This window comes from Poecile atricapillus, chromosome 2, assembly GCF_030490865.1.
Source record: "Poecile atricapillus isolate bPoeAtr1 chromosome 2, bPoeAtr1.hap1, whole genome shotgun sequence".
Taxonomy (NCBI): domain Eukaryota; kingdom Metazoa; phylum Chordata; class Aves; order Passeriformes; family Paridae; genus Poecile; species Poecile atricapillus.
The window spans coordinates 34,597,375-34,620,355 of record NC_081250.1 but is presented as its reverse complement, the minus strand read 5'-3'; the positions used below and the strand labels follow the sequence as shown (position 1 = coordinate 34,620,355).

General features: G+C 39.4%; 1 protein-coding gene across 5 annotated transcripts in view; it reads right to left on the bottom strand.

The window, feature by feature from the left end:
* The window catches only part of CREB5 (cAMP responsive element binding protein 5), a 258,218-nt gene that overhangs the window by 193,963 nt on the left and 41,274 nt on the right, over window positions 1–22,981 (bottom strand). For 2 of the 5 annotated variants that reach the window (XM_058831752.1, XM_058831751.1), the window contains 3 exons: window positions 19,609–19,680; window positions 16,336–16,429; window positions 8,258–8,379 (listed from right to left, as the gene is read on the bottom strand). In XM_058831752.1, the coding sequence (XP_058687735.1) occupies window positions 8,258–8,379; window positions 16,336–16,429; window positions 19,609–19,662 (270 nt within the window). In that variant the 5' untranslated portion in view covers window positions 19,663–19,680. The remainder of the gene's footprint in view (window positions 1–8,257; window positions 8,380–16,335; window positions 16,430–19,608; window positions 19,681–22,981) is intronic. The other 3 variants (XM_058831755.1, XM_058831754.1, XM_058831756.1) reach the window with 2 other exon arrangements.

Sequence of the window (22,981 nt, the reverse complement as noted above, 5' to 3'; positions counted from 1 at the left end):
TCCCTAACATGAATTTTAAAAGGCCTTATTTTTACATATTAGCAGGACATCAACAACTGCACTGATACTTCACATCACATCATGACCACAGTTGGTTTTTCTCTGGTCTCTGAGCAAGGCTTTTCTCCCTTCAGATCTTTGCCTAGTTGTAATAGGTTAAAAATTTAAATTCCATTAAAGTCAGTGAAACTGCCCCAGAGATGTATGAGGCTATACATCCCACTCTGGCCTTCATTAACTGCCATCACATATGACCAGTGGTCCTGCCTTATTTCTTCTCTCCACTATTCCTTTCTTCACTCTGAAGTACATAAGATTTAAAAGTTAAATTTTTGCACTACTGGAAATGGGACATGCTACAGCATGCACACAACTGCACACAAACTCACTTTACAAGTGAGTTTTCAGTTTTTCAGTTTCATATTTTGTAAGCCTAAAGGACACTAGCAACTCAGATGTGGATCTCCTACTTTATGGTGAAGATACCCTTACTCTACTCGATGTCTCCAGCTTTCAATTTATCCCGTTTGATGTACAAATTAAAAATCCTTACCCACCATTCATAGCTTGTAGACATTTTCTCCACCTAACAATCACCATCATTGTCTTTATGCCAAAAAAACAAGACTTGCCTTGGGGGAGCAAGGGAGAAAAGCGGCTGAAGCTGTGGGAGGAACCCAACTGTAAAGGTTTAGGAGTCCCTATGGAGGTTTATAAATAGTTGACTGCCATGTGCAAAATGTGAAAGAAACCCAGTCAGCAAAAGAGCTGTTGCCGTTTTGAAATCTTCTAACTACATTTATTTAGGCAGTAGACAGTGTTATAAATAAACAATAAATCAAGAAATTATTAGCATCTGAATTTTGGCAAGATAATAAAATGTGTAGGGGTATAATCAGCAAATAATAGGAAAGATCTGCAAGCAAACCCACCAATTAATGATAAATAGGACTTGGCTCTGGATAACTTCACCAATGTGGATCTCATTAGATGGCTGTGGAATCTGTTCCTGCAGCAGCCCTCTCTGAGTGAGGGAAAGGTGAGGTAACCGAAATGTCAGCACACCCAACCCTCGCGGTTCTTGGGCTCCAGGATTGCAACCACCTGGGCCAAAATGACAACCTTATGCTGCCGTGAAGGCCATGCCACGGTGTCCCAGTCTTTAACCAATCGGTCTCCCTGCCTCAGCTTTTGGACAATTGCTCTGCAACCCCCTCACAGCAAAGGAGACCAAAAACATTCAGCCTCGCTGTCTGGAGAGAAAGAATCCTTCTCTCCTCTGTTCACCTTGCTTTATTAACAACACCTCTTATAGAGAGAAATGCCCCCAAGCAAGCAATAGCCCTTAAACAGATAAATAATTTGTACACCAGGCAGGGGGAAGGGAGAGGGGAAAGAGACCCTTGCCTTATTAGACTAGAAACAGACACACCATGTTAATACGAAGGATCAGCATATGGTTCTAATAGGCTTTCTAAAATGATTTATCAGCTGTGATTAAGCCCTTGACCAGCATGTCTATCTTCATAAATAAAGGAAAAATGCACCTTGCTCTGAAGTGTATCGGCAGTATCTTATTACCCACCCAACCATAGAGACTGCAGCCCACTCTGGGGAGCAAAGAGCTCGTGTTTAATAGCAGAGTGTATGCTCTAGAGAGACTGCCAAGATTTAGGGGCTTTACCTAATAGATAGACTTATAAAAATGCCACTAAAGGAAAGGTTTATCCCTTTTTCATGTGCCATCCAGTCTATGCTGCTGAAACCTGAACTGGTAACAAGGAAGCTGTGCCATTAAAAACATTCCAAGGAAGACAAGGCAAAAGGCATAACTTCACTGTGTTGCTGGAAGAAATGTTAAATGAAATGTTAAAATGAAACCAAATAGGCCTCCTTTTTTTGGGGGTAGCCAAAATAAACAAAACATAACAAACCCCCAAACATGAGGGTGACTCAGCTTCTTTGGGACAGAGACAGTAAGAAGAAGGAAAGTGGACTGTCCTGACTGAGCTCTGCAGGATGATTCATCAGCTGGAATTCAGAAGAACATGGAAGGATGGTGGTTAGGGAGGTTTAGCTGAATCAAAAACTTATGCCCTCAAGAATTCCCTTTCTGCATTATATAGGCACTTATTGCTGAAAAAACATTCAGGTCTTCTCTTTGAGTACGAGGATCTAAACCTACAAATCCGCTCAAAAGTCCAATCAAGATAAGATAAACCTGACCGCCAGCAGAAGATAAGATGCTGTACCATCAGCAACAAGCCTAAATTAAAGCCTATTCTTGTGAATATTTCTGCAAGGTCATGAACAGTTTCGTTTTGACATCTTTCCCTGTGCCATTATGCAGAAAGTCCCTTTTGTAACACAGCTCAGTGTGGCAAATAAGTGCCAGGAGATATGTGCTCAAAACAGGACTCATAAAACCAGAGCCTGAAGCACCAACTGTGGAGCTGCCATCATATAAAACACAACAAACACCACATGTCTACCATGAAATCTATGAAGGTTAAGAAGTTAAAATCCAGCAAGCCTACCCATCTGGAGAGAGGAGGAGAGCATTCTTCCTGTCTTTAGCAACACTGAACAACAGCTGATAAATCTTTAACACACATGGTCTGTGGGATGCCCTGTGCTGAGACCAAGGAGATATGGAATCAATCCGAGGCTCTGCCACAGACTTCCTGTGCAATTTTCAGCATGTCACTCGAGCCCAGATCCTTTATGGTAGCTCTCTGATTTACTCCTGCTTTGTTTCAGTGAGAGCAAGGCACCCAAATGTCTTTGAGGGTGTGTATCAATCTTTTGGGGCCATGCTGCTAAAGCGATTTAGGAACCAAAAGAGACAGAAAGCTGTGCTCTTGGAAGAATGGTGGAGACCCAGATACGCTGCAATTCTCATTCCACGTATGTGATTCCTTCAAGAGCTTGGTGTCACACTACAAAGGCTCTAGAAAGCAATGTCCTCTGGAATCTGGTTTTTCCCTCAGAAAATAAGAGACAGAGCACTTACCTTCTTCTTAGGAATACTGCAGAAGTAAATTTAATTAAGAAAAAAAGGGGGGTTGCAAGCCAAAAAATGAACTCAAAAAGCAGATCAATAGCCCGATGCAATTAATGCATATGAAAATCCAGAATAACCCTCAGAAAAACTCAGAGTTATAGTGTATCTTTCCAGTACATCAGTGAGTCACCCAGAAAAAATGCTATGGTGTGAGGATGCTTGCATCTTCACAGATATAGATGTTATATTTAGAGTATAGGAACTATTATGCTGAAACCTTTGAATGTGGGGTGATACTTTGGACTTTGAAATTTAGAGTTTTGAGCTATCACCTTGACAACAGCTTGATTGATAAAGTAACAGCTTGAAGCTATTACAGTACCTACAACAGTGGTACCCTGGCCCTTAAGCACTGTATTAGCATAAACAATTTCTAGTATTACTTCGCGCCTATTATGACATATAAGATACTTAATCTCAGTGGGAAAATAAGAAATTAGAGGGCCCTTTGACTTAAAAAAATATAGATGGTCTTACATCATGCTTAGACAAATGTATGGAGAATGTACATATGTGCATTTATGATGGCATAATTTTTTTAAAAAATCAAAACAGTAAGCATTTAAACATAGGTATTCCCTTCCATTGTACAGACTGTCTGACAAAGAGTCAAAAGTGCACCATGAACAGGCTTATGAGTTTGTTGGTTTGTATTGCTTTACAAGTGAAATTCAGCCCTTTCAAAGCACTTGCCTCTGAAATGTCTACCAGCACACTGCTCTTCTCCAGGACCCTACTGGAGTTTCAGAGTACTTACAAGGGAAAACTGGGGCTAATTTGTCACCCATCAGCCAAGCCAACCACCAAAATGAACCTTTAATCCCTGCTCTTTCACCAAGGGAGTGCCTTGCCAGCATTACTCATGGCCTATTAGTATTACAATACAGGCCTCTAAAACTCAAACACTTACACAATATGCTTTATCAACATATAAATATTTTTTCTCCTCATGTAAGGCTACAATATCACCCTTTCCTGGCTAAGGGCCCCATTTACTGCACTGCTAGTTTCAGCTGCTGTAATGTCAACTATTAAATACAGGGAAAATCCCTTAGGATTTTTCTGTATTACTTTTCAGAACAGGGGAAGACCTATGGGCTAGATACACATTGCATGAAATTTAAGTAAGGTGTGGAAATTAAGTTTTTTTTTTCACCAAACTATACTACTCTAGAGACAGATTTTATCATGTCCAGCTTGCTTTGAATTATATCATCTTCCCTATACTCATAGACTACAGTACCAAACTATGACATTCAGCAAACATTTGCAAGAAATTTCTTCTGGAGGTCAGAGAGTAACTGAATCCAGCATGAAATAGTGATGTGCTATAAGCTAGACAAGTGCATTTTATCTACTCCCTTATGCTGATACACAGAAATATACACAAGGTAGAAGGAGACCCTAGAAGGTGCAAGCCAAATATGTGTCTTTCAAATACACATCAGACTGTAGCATCATCCCTTGTTTAACACAACTAAACTGGATACTCAGACTTTTTATTCCTTCTGCAGACTGAAATTATTTAACCACTGTAGGCTTTGTGTTTGGTTTTGTTCTTCTTCTTTACCAGACTACTTCAATTTGCTGATGTTTTTCTAGAAGTGAGGCACCTGCCTTAGGATAGTATACTTAGGACAGGAATATTAGGCCATGTAGAGAACTAATGAGCTTCCTGAACTGACACTGAACAACCCACATTAAAACCAAGCTGTAACTGAGAATAGCCATTTCCCTGCCTCATTTGCATAATTTACACATTATCTTGCAGGACTGAACACTGGGTAGAAGATTTCAAAGTTTCAGGATAAGCCTTAGGAAGTGATGCATCCAAACTCTAGCATATGCAGAATGTGATTTTAAACATGCCCTCATGTTGAAAATATTCAGCTCACTATTTGTAAATGCCATTTGATGCAATACTCTCTACAATCAGCATATTTCCACTTTTTCTTATTCCACACAGGGAGGTCAGGCTAGATGCACTTTATTGAAGTGGGTCCACTACATTATTCAAAAACAGACCCTGATTCTTCCCATCTCTGACATTATCCTCTCAGCCCCAACTCAATGCTCAAAACAAGATGTGAAAACAGGGCCTATCCAGTAGCAGCAAAGGTCATGTGGTTGCAATTACAACCCACTGCAAATGCTTTGGATACCAAATGTTCCAAGCAGTGTAAACCTAAAACCTGCAGCCAGCAGGCTAAGATGGTCATGGGATCTGCCAGCACTACCTGCCTTGTTGAGCTGGGTTGCAAGTTTTGTCTGGGTCTGAGCTGTCGATTGCTGTCTGCCTCAAGTTCCTAAGAACTTCAACATCTACAATTAGAAAAATAGTATAGGTATGCTATACCTATAGCATATATAGCATATATATACTATATATAGTATATATATATACACTATATATATATATTATAACTAACTATAGTTACCTCTGCTAACTTTGGTGGTGAATTTAGGCGGTAGGATGCTTGCGTCAGGAAGAGTGCCATCAAGAGGATGGAAAAAGCCTCTTTCTCACATGCTTATCCATATATTTACTGTTGATCTGTAACATCCCTTGCATTTAGGGAGCAGGCCTTTGTCTAGGAGAGACTTCCAGCTAAATAGGATGGTATAAACAGCAGAGAAGCCAATACCTACTGACAAACTCACTTCCATTAATAGTTTTATTTTTCTCAGTTCAGGTCCTGGAGGTCATCATCATGGTTATTATTATTCCTTGAGTCCCCTCAGTCCCTGAGCAAAGGCTAATCCACATACATTGTCAGAGGTGGTCCTTGACAGATGATCTTAAAACCATAAGGCATGCCAAGTGTGGGAGGCATAAAGAGACACTTCTTCCACTTTACACACGACCAACTGCGGCAGAAGGATGTCAAGTGATTTATTCCTGGATAAGAAGCTGGGATATTAATGCAAGTGTTTTCCACTCAATAGTACCTTTACAAAAAAAAGGTACACATTGTGTTCCTAAACCCATGCACTCACAGCTTCACAGCTAATTTAGAAAGCCACCAGTCTGCATAATCGGCTTCATCACAACAAATTGTCATGGATTATCCATAGGTTCCCACCCAGAAAATTAAAAAAAAAAAAAAAAGAAAAATAAGAAAGAAAAAAATGCCACTATTTGAACTTTATCCTCTGACTTTTCAAATTATAACTCTCAAGGAGCAAAAAAAGCCAATGAGAAATGAAAGTGTTTTTCTGTTACAAGATTTCAGTGTCAAGCTGTGTGCTAAGCCACAGTGAAATACTAAAATAAACAAAACTCTTTCTTTCAGAGTCCAGAGAAATTAATATGACGAAAAATATTTTTGGAAGACTTTTCTGTGCAGTGAGTAAGACTTCCACGCAGTTGACCTTAGTCTCCATGTGTTGGTAGGTCCATTAGGCCAACACTACATCACACTCATATTCCAGGGACAGGCTGTTAGAAGCATTTCCTTAGGGACAGCTGCAACCCAAGGAGTCTCCTTCTGTCTTGGCCTTTGTCTCTTGCATTTCTGCAAAGCCCTACTGGGGCCTGCTTCAGATTCCTATCTGACAGTCAGTCAGTAATGAACATACAGCAGACTAATTGGAAACACAGAGCAAGTGTTACAGGTTAGCCAGCTAGTGGAACTTCGGCCCCTTTTTTTTCCCCTTTTTCTCCTTTTCTTTTTTATTTCTTTTTATTTTACTCTTTTTTTTTAAATATTTCCCACCCCCACGATCAATTATTTGCTTCCTGGAGATCACCAATGGCAGCTGCAAGGGTTGGTAGGAGGGAAGAGTAAGACTCCCAGAGACTTCTAAACAGCTGGAATTATCAGGTAATTTGATGCCCTTGTCTAGGTTTTAATCAGATTTTGCAAATACCCCTCTCAAACTGAAGTCTCTCTACAACATCAAGCGCTGCAATCTGTGGCTAACTGAACTCAGGTCCACCTCAGTAGATTTCTCCTTTTCTCCTACTCCTGCAAAATAAACACCAGGCACAGAGAACAACTTAGTAATCCTGTAATGGACAAAGAAGTAGGAGTGTACAGAAATGTTCTCCCTGGTTCCAACTAAGACTCCCCTCAGCAGAACCTAAACCACAAAACTTTTAACAAGTCTAAAATTAGACACATTTATCTCAATACACGGCTGTTTCCTAACATTTGTTCAACACACAAAGCCGTGAGGGTTAGTCTGTGCTGTTTTCCTAATACTCACCCAAAACTTGAACTCTTTCACATTTGGACACTTATCCCTTGCTCAGCCTACCATGACACAGCCTCTCTCCTCCTCTATCTGTCCCAGACTCTTTCCTTATGAGCCACAAATAAGTCATACCTAGACTTCCTTCCTTCCAAAACCAAGCTCTCTTTCTACAAGCCTCCTCTCCTGTTCTGCACCTCAGCAGGCAGCTTCACCTTTTTTCTTGCTGGCCTCTCTAGTGCATTAAGCTCTTTTACAATTCTTTGAAAATTTTAACAGCCCTTTAGGATCCCTGAAAACACTCTTAACTATCTTTGGGTACAGGAGTACACTTACATACAAGCTGGCCTATATCATTCAACATAAACTTCAGATTACTGACAGAATAACTTCAGAATAAACTAAAAGAATACTAATTGAAAATGGGGTATTTAATCTGCTAGGTATTTCAAGTCAAAGCTTCCCAGCTCAACCTGAATCCTTTATGAGAAATACAGAAACACTATCAAGCTGGTACTGATGATGAATAAATCCAAGGGCCCACTGTGTTGTGGAGGAATTAAAAAGAAAAAGAAAAAATTTTGCTCTTAAGTAAATGCCCCTTCATAAGCCAAATTTCCCTGTAATGTATTTGAGCCAGTTTGCAATCCTCACTTCAAAGATGATATCATTTTCCCAAGCCTCTCCCTCAAGAGGTGTGTGGTTTGTGTTAGAGTTTACTTAAAAGCAGAGACTTGGAATCAAACCCTGGCAAACACAGTTACATTATTTTATTTATTATTTAAAACTGTTTTTTTGTTGGTTTGGGGTTTTTATTTCTGTCAACTGCTTCAATAGTTTTAAAAAGCATGTCACAATTTATAGTGCTACCGAGTTTCTATCCAAAAGGTTACTACGAGGTAGTAGAGCTCAATATGCTTTCTCACAGATTAAAGGACACTTCCTTTAATGTTTCAAGGAATCAGAAGGGGAAGAAGGGCTTGGTGTGCTCAAACTCACCCTTTTGTTGTTCTCTTCTTCTTGTGCCTTCCTGAACTCGTGCTCTAGGGAGCAGTCGATGTCGTTGAAGAGGCCGACTTCCTCACAGTTCTTCAGAAACCGTGTTGGTGTAGGAGTCTGATCTGAGAACAGGACAAGAAATGATCGTTGGTGCTTAATATTAAAAGGAGGGGGAGATAATGAAATAGTCTTCCAGGAAAAGAGAGGTTCTAACCAAACTTCTCTTTGCCTTCCCACCCCTTTCTACCGCACCATCATCAAAAAACCCACACAGCACTGAATTTCGGCACTAAAGGCTGCAGGAAGCCAGGGCTTGCCACTGATGTCCAAAACCAGGCAGCAGTCATCATTTGGGCAGGAAGACAACAGCATGGGTTTACCCAGGGCACATAACACAAGTGCATCTCCTTAACATGTGCAAATGGTCATTAGAACTCTCTGTAAACCTCCAAAAATAGGTACATGCAGAACAACGCACAGTACATCGTATAATGCACATTTAGACCACAGCACACACATTAACTGCTGTGGATACACACTAGTCAAAGCCTTCAAGTGCTCAAATACCACCTCAAACATATGTATACTTATCAAAAAAAGAAGTAGCCATAGCAAGAAGTTCTGCTTCCAACACAATTTTTGAAGGAAGAGTTAAACAACATTTAGAAAAGCTATGGAAAGTGAAATTCTGGCCATGAAGAAACATCCTTCTGCAATTTATACCTGAAAGTGTTCATAATACATAATACATGCAAAACCATGAAATTTGGAGTCAAAAAAATTTTAATGCCTTCATCTCTAGGATTTTTCTGCTCTCTCAGAATTAATATAAGAAGGGCAGTATTCTCTTTAATGTCACAGAAGAAGGGACTGAAGAAATTACAAATTTTTCTGACACCTTTTCAAAAACTTGCAAGACAGACAAGCTAAATTGCCATGAAGACTTTAGTTTCAGTGATGACCTTGGCTGGTCTTTCTTCAGGAAATGAAAAATGAAGCCCAAATTTGGGAACCAAAGACTCCCCAAAGCACAGGTCTGAGGCACCTCTATTCATTCTGAGGCTAGTTCTTAATTATTCCACCTTGGCTCCTTCTTCCCAAGACTGTTCCAGCTTGAGATGCTTTTTACCTGATTTTACAGAAAGATTGGACTCACTTCATTAAAAAATAATCTTCAGCATAGTCCTTGACAAGCACCTGTTGTTTGTATTTCATTCTTTCAAGAACAAAAGCTCTGTCATATTAAACCCCGTTGCCCATATTGGGTCAATTCTGATCTCAGAGAAAAGATTCGCACTTCAGCAAATGAAAAATTTGGTTTCTTGTACCTAGCTAATCTGGGTCAAATTCTAATATTACCCCTTACAGCAAACAGTTACCTGACACAATGAATTTTACATGATCAGGATAGAAATGCACATCGGCCCTCAATTAAGCACTGCAAAAGCAAGGCATACAAAAGAAAATGAAGTTTTCTCTTGGAAACTAAGGAAGAGGATCAGCCTCCTCCACTAGAAAGCCAAGAGTAGTCAATTTCCACCTGTATCAAGCATGGCCCTCCAGGTTTGACTGTCTCAGGCAATCCAAGGGCAGAGACACTCATTTGCATTTATATTTCTGATGGAACATCAGAATGCAAGTCCTTAGTATTCAGATTATTATTTCATTTATTTTGGCTTGAGCATCATACTTATGAGCTTAAAGGAAACAAACTTCAAGTACTTGGGAATGCACACTTATTTATCTATTAGCTTTCACAACTAACTACTGTATTACCAGAGTTAGAGACATAACTTTCTAAGAATCCTGCAAGAATGAGTTGACAAGGTGCTGGCATTGATGGGAGCTGAGGACACTCAGCACTTTACAGTTCCATATCCTAAATAAGCAGTGCCAAATTTCTAGAGTAATCTTAGTAAACTCAGTAGATTTACACCAGGGTTGATTTTGGCCCTTGGACTGGAGCTCGTACTGGAAATGAAGTACGCTAAAATGCAGTAGAAATAAATTTAATTTCCAGAAAGGATTAAATGATACTTTAGTGAACATTTTCTACATTGTTTTGTAGAAAATCAAAGACAATTGTTGCTAAGCCTTCCTGGACACATTGGTATCTAAATGTGAAGTAAATAGAGGAAATGTTTTATTGTCAATGTCACATATCCATATCAAATAAGCAAAGTTTCAGGGCTAGGATGAGTAACTATGGTTTCATGAAGAAGTTGATGCCACCACTTTCATTAGAATCAAAAATCCTGGGTTTCTTCAGAGTTGCTTGGGCCTAGAACTGACAAAAAACCCAAACAAACAAACAAACAAAAGAAGACCAACCTACAAAAAAAACCCCAGTTATCTCACTGAAGTAAATCCATTTTAACCGTGAAAAAAACCAAGCCAGAGCAAGACTATGACTTTAAATGCACAAGGGCCTCAATGGCTTCTTTTCTCTGCTCCTGCTGAAAGTCTGCACCACAAGATAACCAATGGTATTGCCTACAGCTGAACTTTCCAATTAACTATTTTAATATCTCTAAAGATCAAAATTGATAATGACACTGTTTACACCACCTACATATTGAGATGGTGATCTTACTTTATTACCACAGTCTCCCTGTACTGCTGCTGTAGTTCCTATGTTCCAGAAATCAGACTGGCAGGAATTCACATCAAGATTTTTGTTAAAACAGACAGCCCCTCGTTTCTCCCAACTGAGGAAGGAGCACCACCAACCAGCCAGCCTAAACTTCATCCACAGACCTCCTGGAAGTCAGCTCAGTCAGATGTAAAACAAGACCTGCTTTTCTGATTCTAATACTTCAGCCTTCAACATTCACAGAAACCAGAATGCCACAAAACCTCTGTTTCTGTGAGAGCAGAACTGGATAAAAATCCAGACTTTAAAATGTGGAGACTGTAGTAAAGTAGTTACACTGAACTCGTTGGTTTCAGGATTTCAAGGCTATCAAGTCTAATGAGCTTGATTTGCTCCTGAGCAACCAACTATTTTGCCTCTGCAAAATAGCAGTTCTCCTTTAGGATGTGGGCAAATTAGTAGAAGAAATTACTCTCAACACCACAGAAATCCTTTTACCTAGATTAGGAAAGTCTTTGAGTTTTAATTGGGAAGAGTATCACAAAGGAGACCCTAGCATAAGCTACAAAATCAGGTCTCCCAGAATTAATAAAATATTCCTAATTCTCAGCACTTAAAAATGCATAAATAGTTCCAACAGCTTGTGCCTGACCTCATTGTTCCTTGTTGGTACAAACAAAGCTTTTGTTGCTATCACCAGCGCCCACAACTATTGCAGACTCACTGAGAACCAGGCTCTGATTTGTTGCACTTCAGCAACTGGATGAGCCAGACCCATCTGGACCAAAACTCAGACAGAGCCAGCACCACTCTCAGCATTCCTGCTGAGGACACACGTTGTGTAGGAAGCTGCTCTGCAGGCACACTGCTACTCACACAACCCAGGACTCTCATGTCACAAACTCTATTTTGTATTGGCAGCTTGGGATGCAGCATTATCTAAGTTAACCCTGACTGTTATACTGATCAGCTATCCCAACCCAATCCCATTGATCAACATGTAAAAATCTTTCCATCCTCAACTGGTTCCATCCCCTAGAGCTAGTTTACTGCCCTTTGAGGCATCTACCTCTTGCCATCTGTCACTTCATAGCTAAACCTGTCATCTGATAATTACTTAGGAAGTTTTGTCTATCTCAGCTTCATCACCAGCTTAAACACAGATTTTTTTCAAGCTTCAGACAAGGCAATGAAAACATTGTTCAGCCTGTTACTCAGGAGAATGAAAAATCAGCCTCTCTGATGACACAGTGATGGCCAGAAAGGCTGCAAGAAACATTGAGTTTAAATAGGCCTCAAAAATGTAAATTGCACCAGAGCAAGCCCAAATGATCTCACCTGTGCAGATCCCAAGTTAACCTACTGTATCTTACAGGAAGGGATTTCAGATGCACTCAGCAATCATATTCTGACCAGAATTTCACATAATGTGTGTGTGTGTGTGTATGTATATATATATACATATATATTTATATATATATATTTATATATTTTAAATATATTTTATATATATTTATATATTTTATATATATATATTTATATAATTTTTTTTTTTTGGTTGGTGACTTTTGAACACCTGACCTCAGTGTCTGAAGTGATACCTGATTTTTCAGACTCATAAAAGAAATGTATGTGGTAAGGCAATGGGGAACTTGAAGTCTCCAGTAAAGTCAAAAGATTCCATTATGTACTCATGAAGTTTGGCAATGCATGGGGCTTTCTTTGTTGTTGTTAGTTTGGGGGTGTGGGGATTGAAATAATAGTCTCAGAAAGGACACTCAGTCTCAATACATTGTTTTCAAAACATCAGCTCAGGAAACACAACATTAGCTTGCTATACAGAAATTTACTTGATCCAGAATGTGTTTTGTAAAACTACTTTGAATTCCTGAGTTTCATCCATCAAAGCACAAAAGGAAGCTTTAAAGCATGCTACGAGTTTAAAAAAGCCCTGGAGAACCAAAGGACAGTTATGTGAAACAAGCTTTCATTTTGAGGAAAAAAAAAATTAAAATTCTGATTTGGTAAAAGATACCTAACAGCACAGCTCCAAAGTGTGTAACTTGATTCTTCATTTTTCTTTAAAAAAAAAAAAAATTTGTTTAGTCTGATGTGCAGTAATAATAGACATTTGGCTTGTTCAGCTGTGGGCTCTGTTGAAGTTATACATTTACCCGTGTTGTACTTTCATACAATGATAACAAAGTCAGAGTAATGGGGCTAGCACAGAAATTTGAAGGGCCACCCATCAGGCAGTCACAAAGACAGAGAAATGTCCTGAGAAGTTCAGAAAGCTTTTTTCATTGATTTCACAGGTTTCTACCCAGGTGCACTGAGGAGCTCAACATCATAACACATCAACCAGGTGGAGAAAGAGGAGAGGAAGAAGTGCACCCAAACACAGGTGGTGAAACTTCTCACACCCAGATGAGGGCTACCAACAATTTTACTGCCTAAATATGTGCTCTTTAAAGCACAGGTTGGAATTTCCTGGAGGGGTACACATACCGGGTACAACTAATTTTTAAAGTCTTCTGGTCCCTCTGAAACTGACCAGTACATGTAAAAAAAATGTTTCATATCATTTTTCATAAAGCAAGGGACACAGAAGCAAACAAGAAAAGAAACTAACTAAAGTATGAGTCCTTATACCAAATCATTTTGCACACTTCAAAATTCATGCCTAGATAAACTGTGTAAACTACAAGGAGAAAAAATTAAGGCAACCAAGGGTGATGTAAATTACTTCACTTACAAAGGCATTACCTGGGAAAATTAATACATTTGCACTACATTTATTACAGGCACCTTTTCCATCTAACAAAAACTGTTTCTACTTCCACAGTGGGCTTTATCACCAAAACTCTAGAGGACTTGGTTTCAATAAATAGAATGAGGAAGGAAAAGAGGTTTCTATGTCGACAATCCCCGGCTCCCAAAAGTTCAGCTCCACAGGGCTTTTAGTATTTCCCTGGAGGAAACAATCTATTCCACATACATTAATATTTTGCTGTTTAAACACAAAAGCTTTGTCACACAACAAAATGTAGAGTTTCAAAGCAATGCAAACACTGTTCACTCAGCACAACAGCAAAGAGTTGATATCTATTTCAGTCAATTTAACTATAAAGTTGCCTGCAGTGGTGACTAGCATGCAAAACTTACATAAGATATTCTGTGTTATCTCAAACAGTTTTTTAAGCTGGAAAGATGGAAATGGAAAACATCAATAACTCTCTATCCATATTCTTAACAAGACTTTCTAGTAAACAAAAAAAAATACATACAACAAAGAGGAACAACTAACATTAATTCACAACAATTAAAAGATAGTATACAACATACTGAAAGAAAAAAAAAAGGAAGTCTGACTTCTAGCTTAGGAGAAAGAGGGGGGAAAAAACTAACACTGCACCTGGCTTATTACAGGGCAATTGCTGCTGCAATTCTTTGAACCTACTGATGACAGGAACAATTTTTTTAAAAAGTCAAATAAGCAAAAATGCAAAAAACAAGGAAGGCATGAAGACAAATGTCTAAGAGAAAAGCCTGTCTCTTTTTTCCATATATCATTAATTTTTCATTTTGAAATCTAAGAATAAAACATCTTAAACTTTAAGGTATTTAGATTTCCCCAGGGTTTCAGTGGGTAATGAAACAACTATTTTTCAATGTCTTCCTGCAGAGAGTAGATGATCTATGATGCTTCCTGAGTAAGGACTGCAAAATGCCAAACAAATCCAGCAAGCAAACACAAAAAGAGAAATCAATACACAGCAGAACCAAGTTGCCAGGCCGTTACAGTCAGGAACACTGGCCATAGTCTTTGGTGTGGCTTTTGACTCTTTCACTACTACAGAGGATCATCATAGACAAACCTCAAAGAATACATCCCTTAGAAGCAATCTGGGAGTCTTTCAGGCTAGAAAATTCTGTATTAGTATGTAGAGCTGGCTAACTGCAGGTTTAGGGAGCCCAGTACCAGTGGCAGTGCTGGAAGACAGTCATTCTATTTGCTTGGGAAAGCGACCCACTGGAAGGAGCAGGACGTCTAAACCATAGAGGTTACTAAACACAAATGGAGCTACACTCCTGATGACAGAATAGATTCCTTAGAAACTGCACTCAAACAAAAGTCATGCCAAATAGAAAGTTTTAACAAAAGCCAGCACTTGCACAGGGTGAATGTGCCCACAGCACAGATGTCTTTGAGCAGTTTCCCTGCCAAAGGACACAGCCAAATGCAAAAGCAGCTTTTTCTCATTTGTGCTTGCAAACACAGGATTCTGTGGGCATAGCTGGCATTCAGGCACTTTGCAAGAACTACTCTTCAAAATGCTGTGTACTGTTTCTTTCTAAACTTAGTCCACTATGGCATTTCAAAATGTAAAAGCAAAATAAATTCTATTTGGGGAAAAAGGCTGTCTAACTTCTCATTGGTGCCCAAAGTCCCAACAAAAAACAAACAAAGAAAGATCCAAATATTCGCAAGCCATTGTTGCTTCATTGTGATCTTCATAAAAATGGAAACAACTTAACCATAAAAGAGTTAGTCTGCTGGAGTCCCTTTAATGAAAATATATTTGCATCTGAAATTGAACAATTTACCTTGAAGAAGCCCATTGCAAAAGACAAATATCACTCATATATCAGCACTGCTGAACATCCACACACACATTTGCATCATAGGGGGGTTTTCTACCATTACTTTGAAACCTGAAAAATTCTAGAGAGACTATTCTAAATAGTCCATTACTATAGCCCAAAGAATAAACAATAGGAAAAGGAATAGGAGAGGAAAGAAGTAAAATGAATGGCTAGCTTAACCTTACCCAGCACTGGCTGAAGGCCAGCAAGCGGCACAGAAAAGAGCACATAAAGACTGCATAAGAAATAAATACAGTGTTCAAGAAATTATAGGGTGCAATTGCACCTAATACCAAATAACCCCTGTTTATGAAGGGGGAGGTGCAGAGAGAGATGGGGAAAGAGTACTGGGTATCACCCACTGGTTTACCTTTCTGGTTACGGCTATTTGCAGTGGGCAGTTCCTGAGTCACCACACAGGTGGCTCATACAATGTGGCCCCTTCCAGCTGCTGAAGTGAGTCTGTCCAGCTCAAGTAGCAAGACTTACAGCAACTGCACAAAGGCACTTCATTAACATTCTCACTGCTGGGCTACCAAATGCCACGCACTTACGTGCCTGTATTTCACTGGGAATCAATGATAGAGCTGCCAGCATGCCAGGGGTTCTGTGATTTCTTTCCCTCTAGTGGCAAACGTATGAAGGCAGAAGAATGGCAACTGTCTTTTTGTTCAAATATATGTGCTCTAGCTTAATCCATCTCAACTTGTTATTTAATTGGAGCTGGGGCTTTTTAAAACCAATCTTGGAGTAATTTTGCCAGTAGCATTCCAATAGGAGTCATGCTTTCAACATCATCTGAATAGTTATCTTGACTCTTGAATTCATGTCTTCTTACCTGATAACATATTATCTGTTTTTATTGAAGGAAACTTCAAAGTCATTTCATGTTTGTGCCTGTGAATCATCAGATGATCCTCTGTTGGAAAACGCTGTCAGGCAAACACAGAAAGAGAGAGAGGAAGAGAGAAAAAAAAAGAAAAAAAGAAGAATTTAATTCTCTAATAAACTTTTGGCATTGGACAGAATTTCAAAAATGAGAGAGAGAAAGAAATTTATCCAGCTAGAAATGTGTCCAAATGGCACAGGAAACAGAATATTTGAAAATACAAGTGAGTATGAGTAACAAATAGCTGAACTCAATTTAGAAACACATTTGCTGCCGTGTTCTCTGGGATGACAAACCATAAGGTGTCATGCAACAGCTTGAAAAAAAATTACAGCCCAAGTTTTAGATTTTAAGGGTCTCAGACACCCACTGTTGCTACCATAGCCTCACAAGTCACCACGTGCCTGAGGATCTGCAGTAGCTGCTGTTCTGTGTGCTCTTAGCCCACGGCAAATGCTAAGTAATGAGGCAAATCTTAAATCACTTTACTGGATTTTTCTGCTTTTTTGTCTTTCTGCAACATATATCTGATGAACAGCTATAAAAATAACTAAATAAGCCAGCTTTTCTCTACCCAAAAGTACTCGGGCAAAACACGTCTTTAGTTTTGGAAATATCTGATACTTTGACTTGATTGGAGATGGCAATGAAATGGTGCACAGTTTGATAGCAACTAGTTATGACCCTTTATTAAATCAAATTCTTCCCCTTTGTCAAGCAGAGAAGCTGGAGACGTTTTTTGGAAGAAACTAATCAGTGTGCTAAGTTTGTTTTACAATCTGATTACAGACTTCTACAAGAAATACCTTCTTTTGAACAAAACAAACAAGAGACAAGCTTGAGTAAATGTTCAAGCACTTGCACATTTGGGCTCAAACAGCAGAATGGTTGTGTGAAGTTTCCTTCACCAGAATGTGCACACACAGACCTTTGCTACTGAAATTATTTCATCTGGGTTATTTCAGGACTATCAAAAGCCAAAAGTTGTATCACCAAGGCTTGAGGGGAAAAAAAAATAATTAAAAGCAGCTTTTTAAAGCAACAGGTACACAGAAGACAAAAAAATGGCAACAGAGCTAAAGGGACCTAACGCTTTCAACACAGTGTACTCTTGGCTAAGTGGCTTTGCTTGTGGCTATAGTATAAATAATTGCCGTATGTTACACCTTCTGAGAATCTCTCTAAGCCCATAGACAAAGCAGCATAAATAATGGAATTGAATTCTCTGGGGGGAAAAGGAAAAAAAAAACTGACAAAGAAAGAAATCCCAAAGACCTTTTCCTCACTGTGAAATCCTGGTTCACTGCTTACTCATCTGGAAGAAATGCAGCACTAGGAATTTATGTTAAGAACAAAGGGAATATCTGAGAAAAACTTTGCTCAATGAAGTCATGAAGGGGGAAAAATACCCCACATTTATTTTTCTTGGAAGTGGGTTTTCCTTCATGGATGCCATGCTCTCTCTTCACAATGAAATCAGCCGGCTTAAACAGGGTGTGGGGAAACAGAGGAGAAACTGTTCCTCCAGCCCAGACTTCTCTGTCTTTTTTCTAAGTCTACTTTCTTCCTTGTGCAGTTCCATCAACTCCATCAGCCCTTAGCACACATCTGCACTGGCCAGGAGAGAAGCCAGTCCCCAGCCAGCTTAGCTGGACAGCAGCGCTGCACTATGGACTTATGTCCTCATTTATAACAAACAGAGATCATGTTGGGAAATGGGAAGTTCAACGTTTTTTAAGATGGAAGTCACACCTACACTGTTCATCTTTCCGAATTGTAACAGCATGCAACCAAACTTGATCCCTGAACACCTAAAAGAGCTTGTCTGGATCAGCTTCTCCTTCACTGAGGAAATTAATTAGGAATTGACATGAAAACACTCAAGTCCACTGATTTCAGTGGAATTTAGTTTCATCAAAAAGGTAAAGAAATCATGACAAACTCAGATACTTTTATTCTACCTCTGTGACAGAATGGTGAAAGTTTAACTCTGCTTGTGGAAATCTACAGGAACATATTCTCAGCCTGAGAATATACATCCAAAAGATGCAAGCTGCCTCACATAGAAAAACTCCCACTTAGTGAAGGAGCAAAGCCACTCAGCCAGCTGTTAACTGGACTGAAGGCTTCTGCCTCTCCTTATTTCAGCTCTTGGCAAAATCAACACCTACACTCAACAGTCACCCATCCCTCTGCCAGAAGAACCTAAAGAGTTGTAAACATATTAGCCAGCTGAAAACTCCCAACATAGAGTTGAAACAGGGAAGGATTCACTAATTAAGAGAGAAGGACTCTGGGAAATGGGTAAGCCGTATCACTTGACATAGATGCACAAAGGAAGCCTGTGGCAAAAGCCCAGAAGATGCCCTTGTCTGAAGATTTTACTCACAAACTCTTGTTACTAAAACAAATTAGGGTCAGAAGCGCCACACATGGAACTTCTCTCATCACTGCAGGTGGGGGAACTTCCCTCACTACTGCAAAATCACTGAAAAAACCACACAAACCCCAGTTCAAATCTCAGCAGGTAAAATCCTTGTCACTTCAGGTTTTTTTTAAGCTCATTAAACATCTGATGTTACAGGTCAGGTTTTGCCCTTAGAGACATATGGCAGAGCACCAGTCAACAGGACAGGAATCTCATATGCACACCCTGGGGCAAAATTTATCTACAGGCTGAATTTTCCACAGAAAATATTTAGTGGGAAGATGTCTTAAAGATTAAAAATAAAAAAATAATAAATAAATAAAGATCAGCTTATAAGATAATTGTATTTAAGTATTTAAAACAGAAAAAAAAATAAAAACAGGAGGGTTACCACCTCTAATAGCAATGTAATATATTCACAAATAGATCTCAGCAGAAGGCAAATAAATGTGTTCTGCCTAGTGTGACCTCTCTTGTTAGTCCCTAAAGGAATCTGCAATACATGGCTTGAAACATTAGACTTTGAGATGAGAAAAGGCACAGAAGCAGCTTGAGAAGCACTTGTACCAACTCACTTTTGACTAGCTGTTGTATTTGCTAGAAATATTTTGTAATAATGTCTTGTGGGAAAGGAGAGAATTGAGGGGAAGCAGGTCTTAAAAAAAAAAAAAACCCACACAAAAAACCCCTGACACACATATTATTATTAGACATGTGTTAATATATCAGGAGGCATTATACAAGCCAGAGCTAGTGCTGAGGACTCAATTAATACCACCGCTGACTCCACTCACCTGTGAGCAGCCTGGGGCACTGCAGACAAAAGGCCTCTCCTGCTCCAAGTTCATCTTTGATTCCTCATAAATCTACATGTTAAAAGGGGGAGGGGGAAAGAAAGGGAACCTATGAATATATACGTTCTAAACTTGACACATGCATGCAACATACAGAAATCGCAGTTTGTGCTTTCATTTCAAACTCCGCAAACAGATCAGAGCAAAGTTTTCATACTCAGACTACTAATTTTCCTAATATTCAGCAGGCTTCCTACAGTCTAAGTTCTTATTGCTCCTTCCTGAGCAATTTACTTCTAAGAAAGAAAAAACAGTTCAGCTTTCACAGCATAAATCTGCCTCACAAAATAGCATATGTTCAGTGTTGCTATTAGATAAGACCGTGTCTTCTCAGAAATATCTTGAATTAAAGGTTTTTACCTTTCCTCCTTCAGTTCCTGCTGAACAACATTAAAACCAGACATCTAGGTTACTTCTGAGAAAGAGCCCACTTTTTGAAGTTCTGCATCCATTCTGTCTGATATTAATAACTTAAATACATTACATACATGCTCTCTATACACACAAGGTAACTGTGCATCCCCATCCTTTAAAAGCTCAACTAGAGCATCAGGAGCTTCAGCAGTCAAGTATTGTCTAAAACTGCACCTCCCCGTAGCAGTTCCAGTCCTGTAACCTTGAACTAAAAGGTTTACCCTGGGGAAAAAAAGCTCCCAAGTCTTAAATAAAGGAGAGGATGAGACGTTCACCCTCAGAATGCAGTTATGCAGCTGAATTTGGGTCAATATTAGGATTAGGGCAGTGTCCCTGAGCAGAAAAAAGAAAAAAAAAAAAAAAAGAAAAGAAAAGAAGTAAAATTCTAGGGAGTAAAATAAGTCATTTATTTTGGAAATGTTGGAACTGTTGGAACTGTTTTTACCAGCTAGAATGTAGTGGCTGACCCATCTTAAAGCAGATGAGTTATGTTGAGAGATTCCCTGAAATCCCTTAAAACTCAGCCTCAGCACAGCCTCTCTTAGAAAAATATCTGGGTTGTGTTTGGGTAATTTTTTCACGAACCAAAGAGAAAGATCTTGGTGGAGAAACAGAATTTGATTTTAAAGCAAATTTACCTGTCCTGCAGAGGGACAGGAGGTAAAGTTGCTCAAACCCACTGAATTTTTTTCAAACTACAGTTCATTGCTTCCTATCATCAGGAGTATCTTTAGCATGCTTACAGTTGATAGTGTAATTCACCATTAACCTGCACATCAGCCAGACCCGCACTTGCAGCAATTATTTTCACTGGATGATAACATTTTCTTTTTTTATTAAACTTCATTCTGGTGGACAACATTAGCCTGACAGTAGATTTTCCTAACTGTGACATAAAAAACTCCGCTCTGTCCAACTCCACTGACACCTAGAAGCAGAACCCAAAAGTGAAGGATTTCTACTTTGATTTGCCCTTCAGCCTCCACAAGGACAGTATTCCCAAAAGCTGGAAACAAGCATCAACTGATCTTCCTCATATGGGCATCTCTACCAACATCTGGCCTGACATAAGTGATTTATAATACAATCAGGTGTCAAGAAAGACCCTAACTCAGGCATAACTTATGTATCCACACAAGGCTAGAACTGAAATAACTAAAATTGTACCTAATTTACTCCTTTAAGATTATTCATATCCTGTTTTGATTTAACTTACAGCTATGTTAAACTGAAATAGGATACTCATAATCAGAAATGAAAGAGTATATTGGCATACTAAAATAACTAAAGGTGTTAAATTACTTCTAATTTCAGTTATTTCAGTTCCAGACTGTGCATAGACAAGCTCTTCACAGATGAAACCATAAAAATACTCTGAATTACACTATCCTGTCTGAAAGAAACAAGCAGCAGAGAGATAACTGACTAGAAAAACAAACCCCCACAAAAAACAAAACCAAAACTTCCAGCTAAGTTAGATTTTTAAATCCACCTCTATTTATGGGATGTGACCCCAGGCATGTTGTCTTTCCTAAAGACAACTTTTTCCTTCACAGAAAGAAAAAAAAAAAAAAAAAAGAAGCTATGCAGAGATAATGAAAGGCTTTATTTAATATCTCAATTGCTCCTGCAACTGAAGCACTGCCAAAGATTTCTGTTACCCCTTTTTCCCCTCCTCAGGGGACAGTGACAACAGCATTTTCAATAGCAAAACAACAGATGAGACTCAGCTAAAGAAAACAAGATAGTTACAATTCTGGTCCCAAGTGTCCAAGTGAATTTCAAAACATTACCAGGAATTATTTGGAGTTTGATTTCTTATTGAGTATTGCAAATCTAAGATTTCCCTCCCCACCCTGAGCTTGACCTTTAGTCTCCAAATCCATCAGTGCATGCTCTGATAACAATTAAGTGATTCTCAAGGTTATCTAGGAAGATAAGCATGGACTAAGCACCAAAATAACATACTAGGTGAGGATCAGAATCCTGAGTGCAGGCATCAGCTCCAGGAAATGGACTATAAGAAAACACGGATTTGGTGTTTACTCTCAGTACCTGGAAAAGGCATCAGGCTCAACAGCAAATTGTTTTCCCCAAATGTACAAGCAATTGCTTGTTTCCATGAGAATCATTCTTTGCAGACACTGAACATAAAACAAGTAATAATCCAGAATGGCTGTATTACCTGCACTCCAAGGTGTTGTCTAGCAGAACTTGACCTATATAACCTGTCAGCAGGCAGCAGAGTGCCCTCAAGACAAATTGCACCGTGCAGAACTGGTGTTTACACGTGATGCAATCACTGCACTTGAGACTGTGGTACCATTGCTCTTACAACAGTAAATGACTGGAAGAAGCTGCCTGCTGCTTACACTTTTTGCAAGTGTCTGGTGCTTGGTTATCATATGGCAGTGCCTCCAGCATTATGCTTGAATGTTGACCAGAAACAAGAAGCTGGAAATCTGGGCTGTGAGTGTGACTGAGCCTCCTGCGTGCCTCAGTCCCAGTGAACTCTGCAAAAGCTGTGCATGCACCAGCACCACCGGGCCTCACCCAGGTTTGCAGCAAGATGGGGCTCTCAGCAACAGAGGTGTTCTGGCTGTGCACAGCACAGCTTGCACAGCATCCTTCTCGGGATGCAGGCACGCATCTCCCACCCCTCAGCTCAGACAGCTGCACACAGCCTCTGGCACACACTCCTCTTCACACATCTCACGTGTGTTGCTGGGCCACATCACCCCCATCTTCTTTTTTCCACACTGTGCGCAGGTGAAGGAAGGAAATAACACAACCAGTGGCAACATTTTGACTTCACTTAATAAAGATATATCACAGCAGCCTTTCCATCTACATTAGGGTGCTTATTAGCCTTTGGGATCTTGAAACTTCAAGTTACACT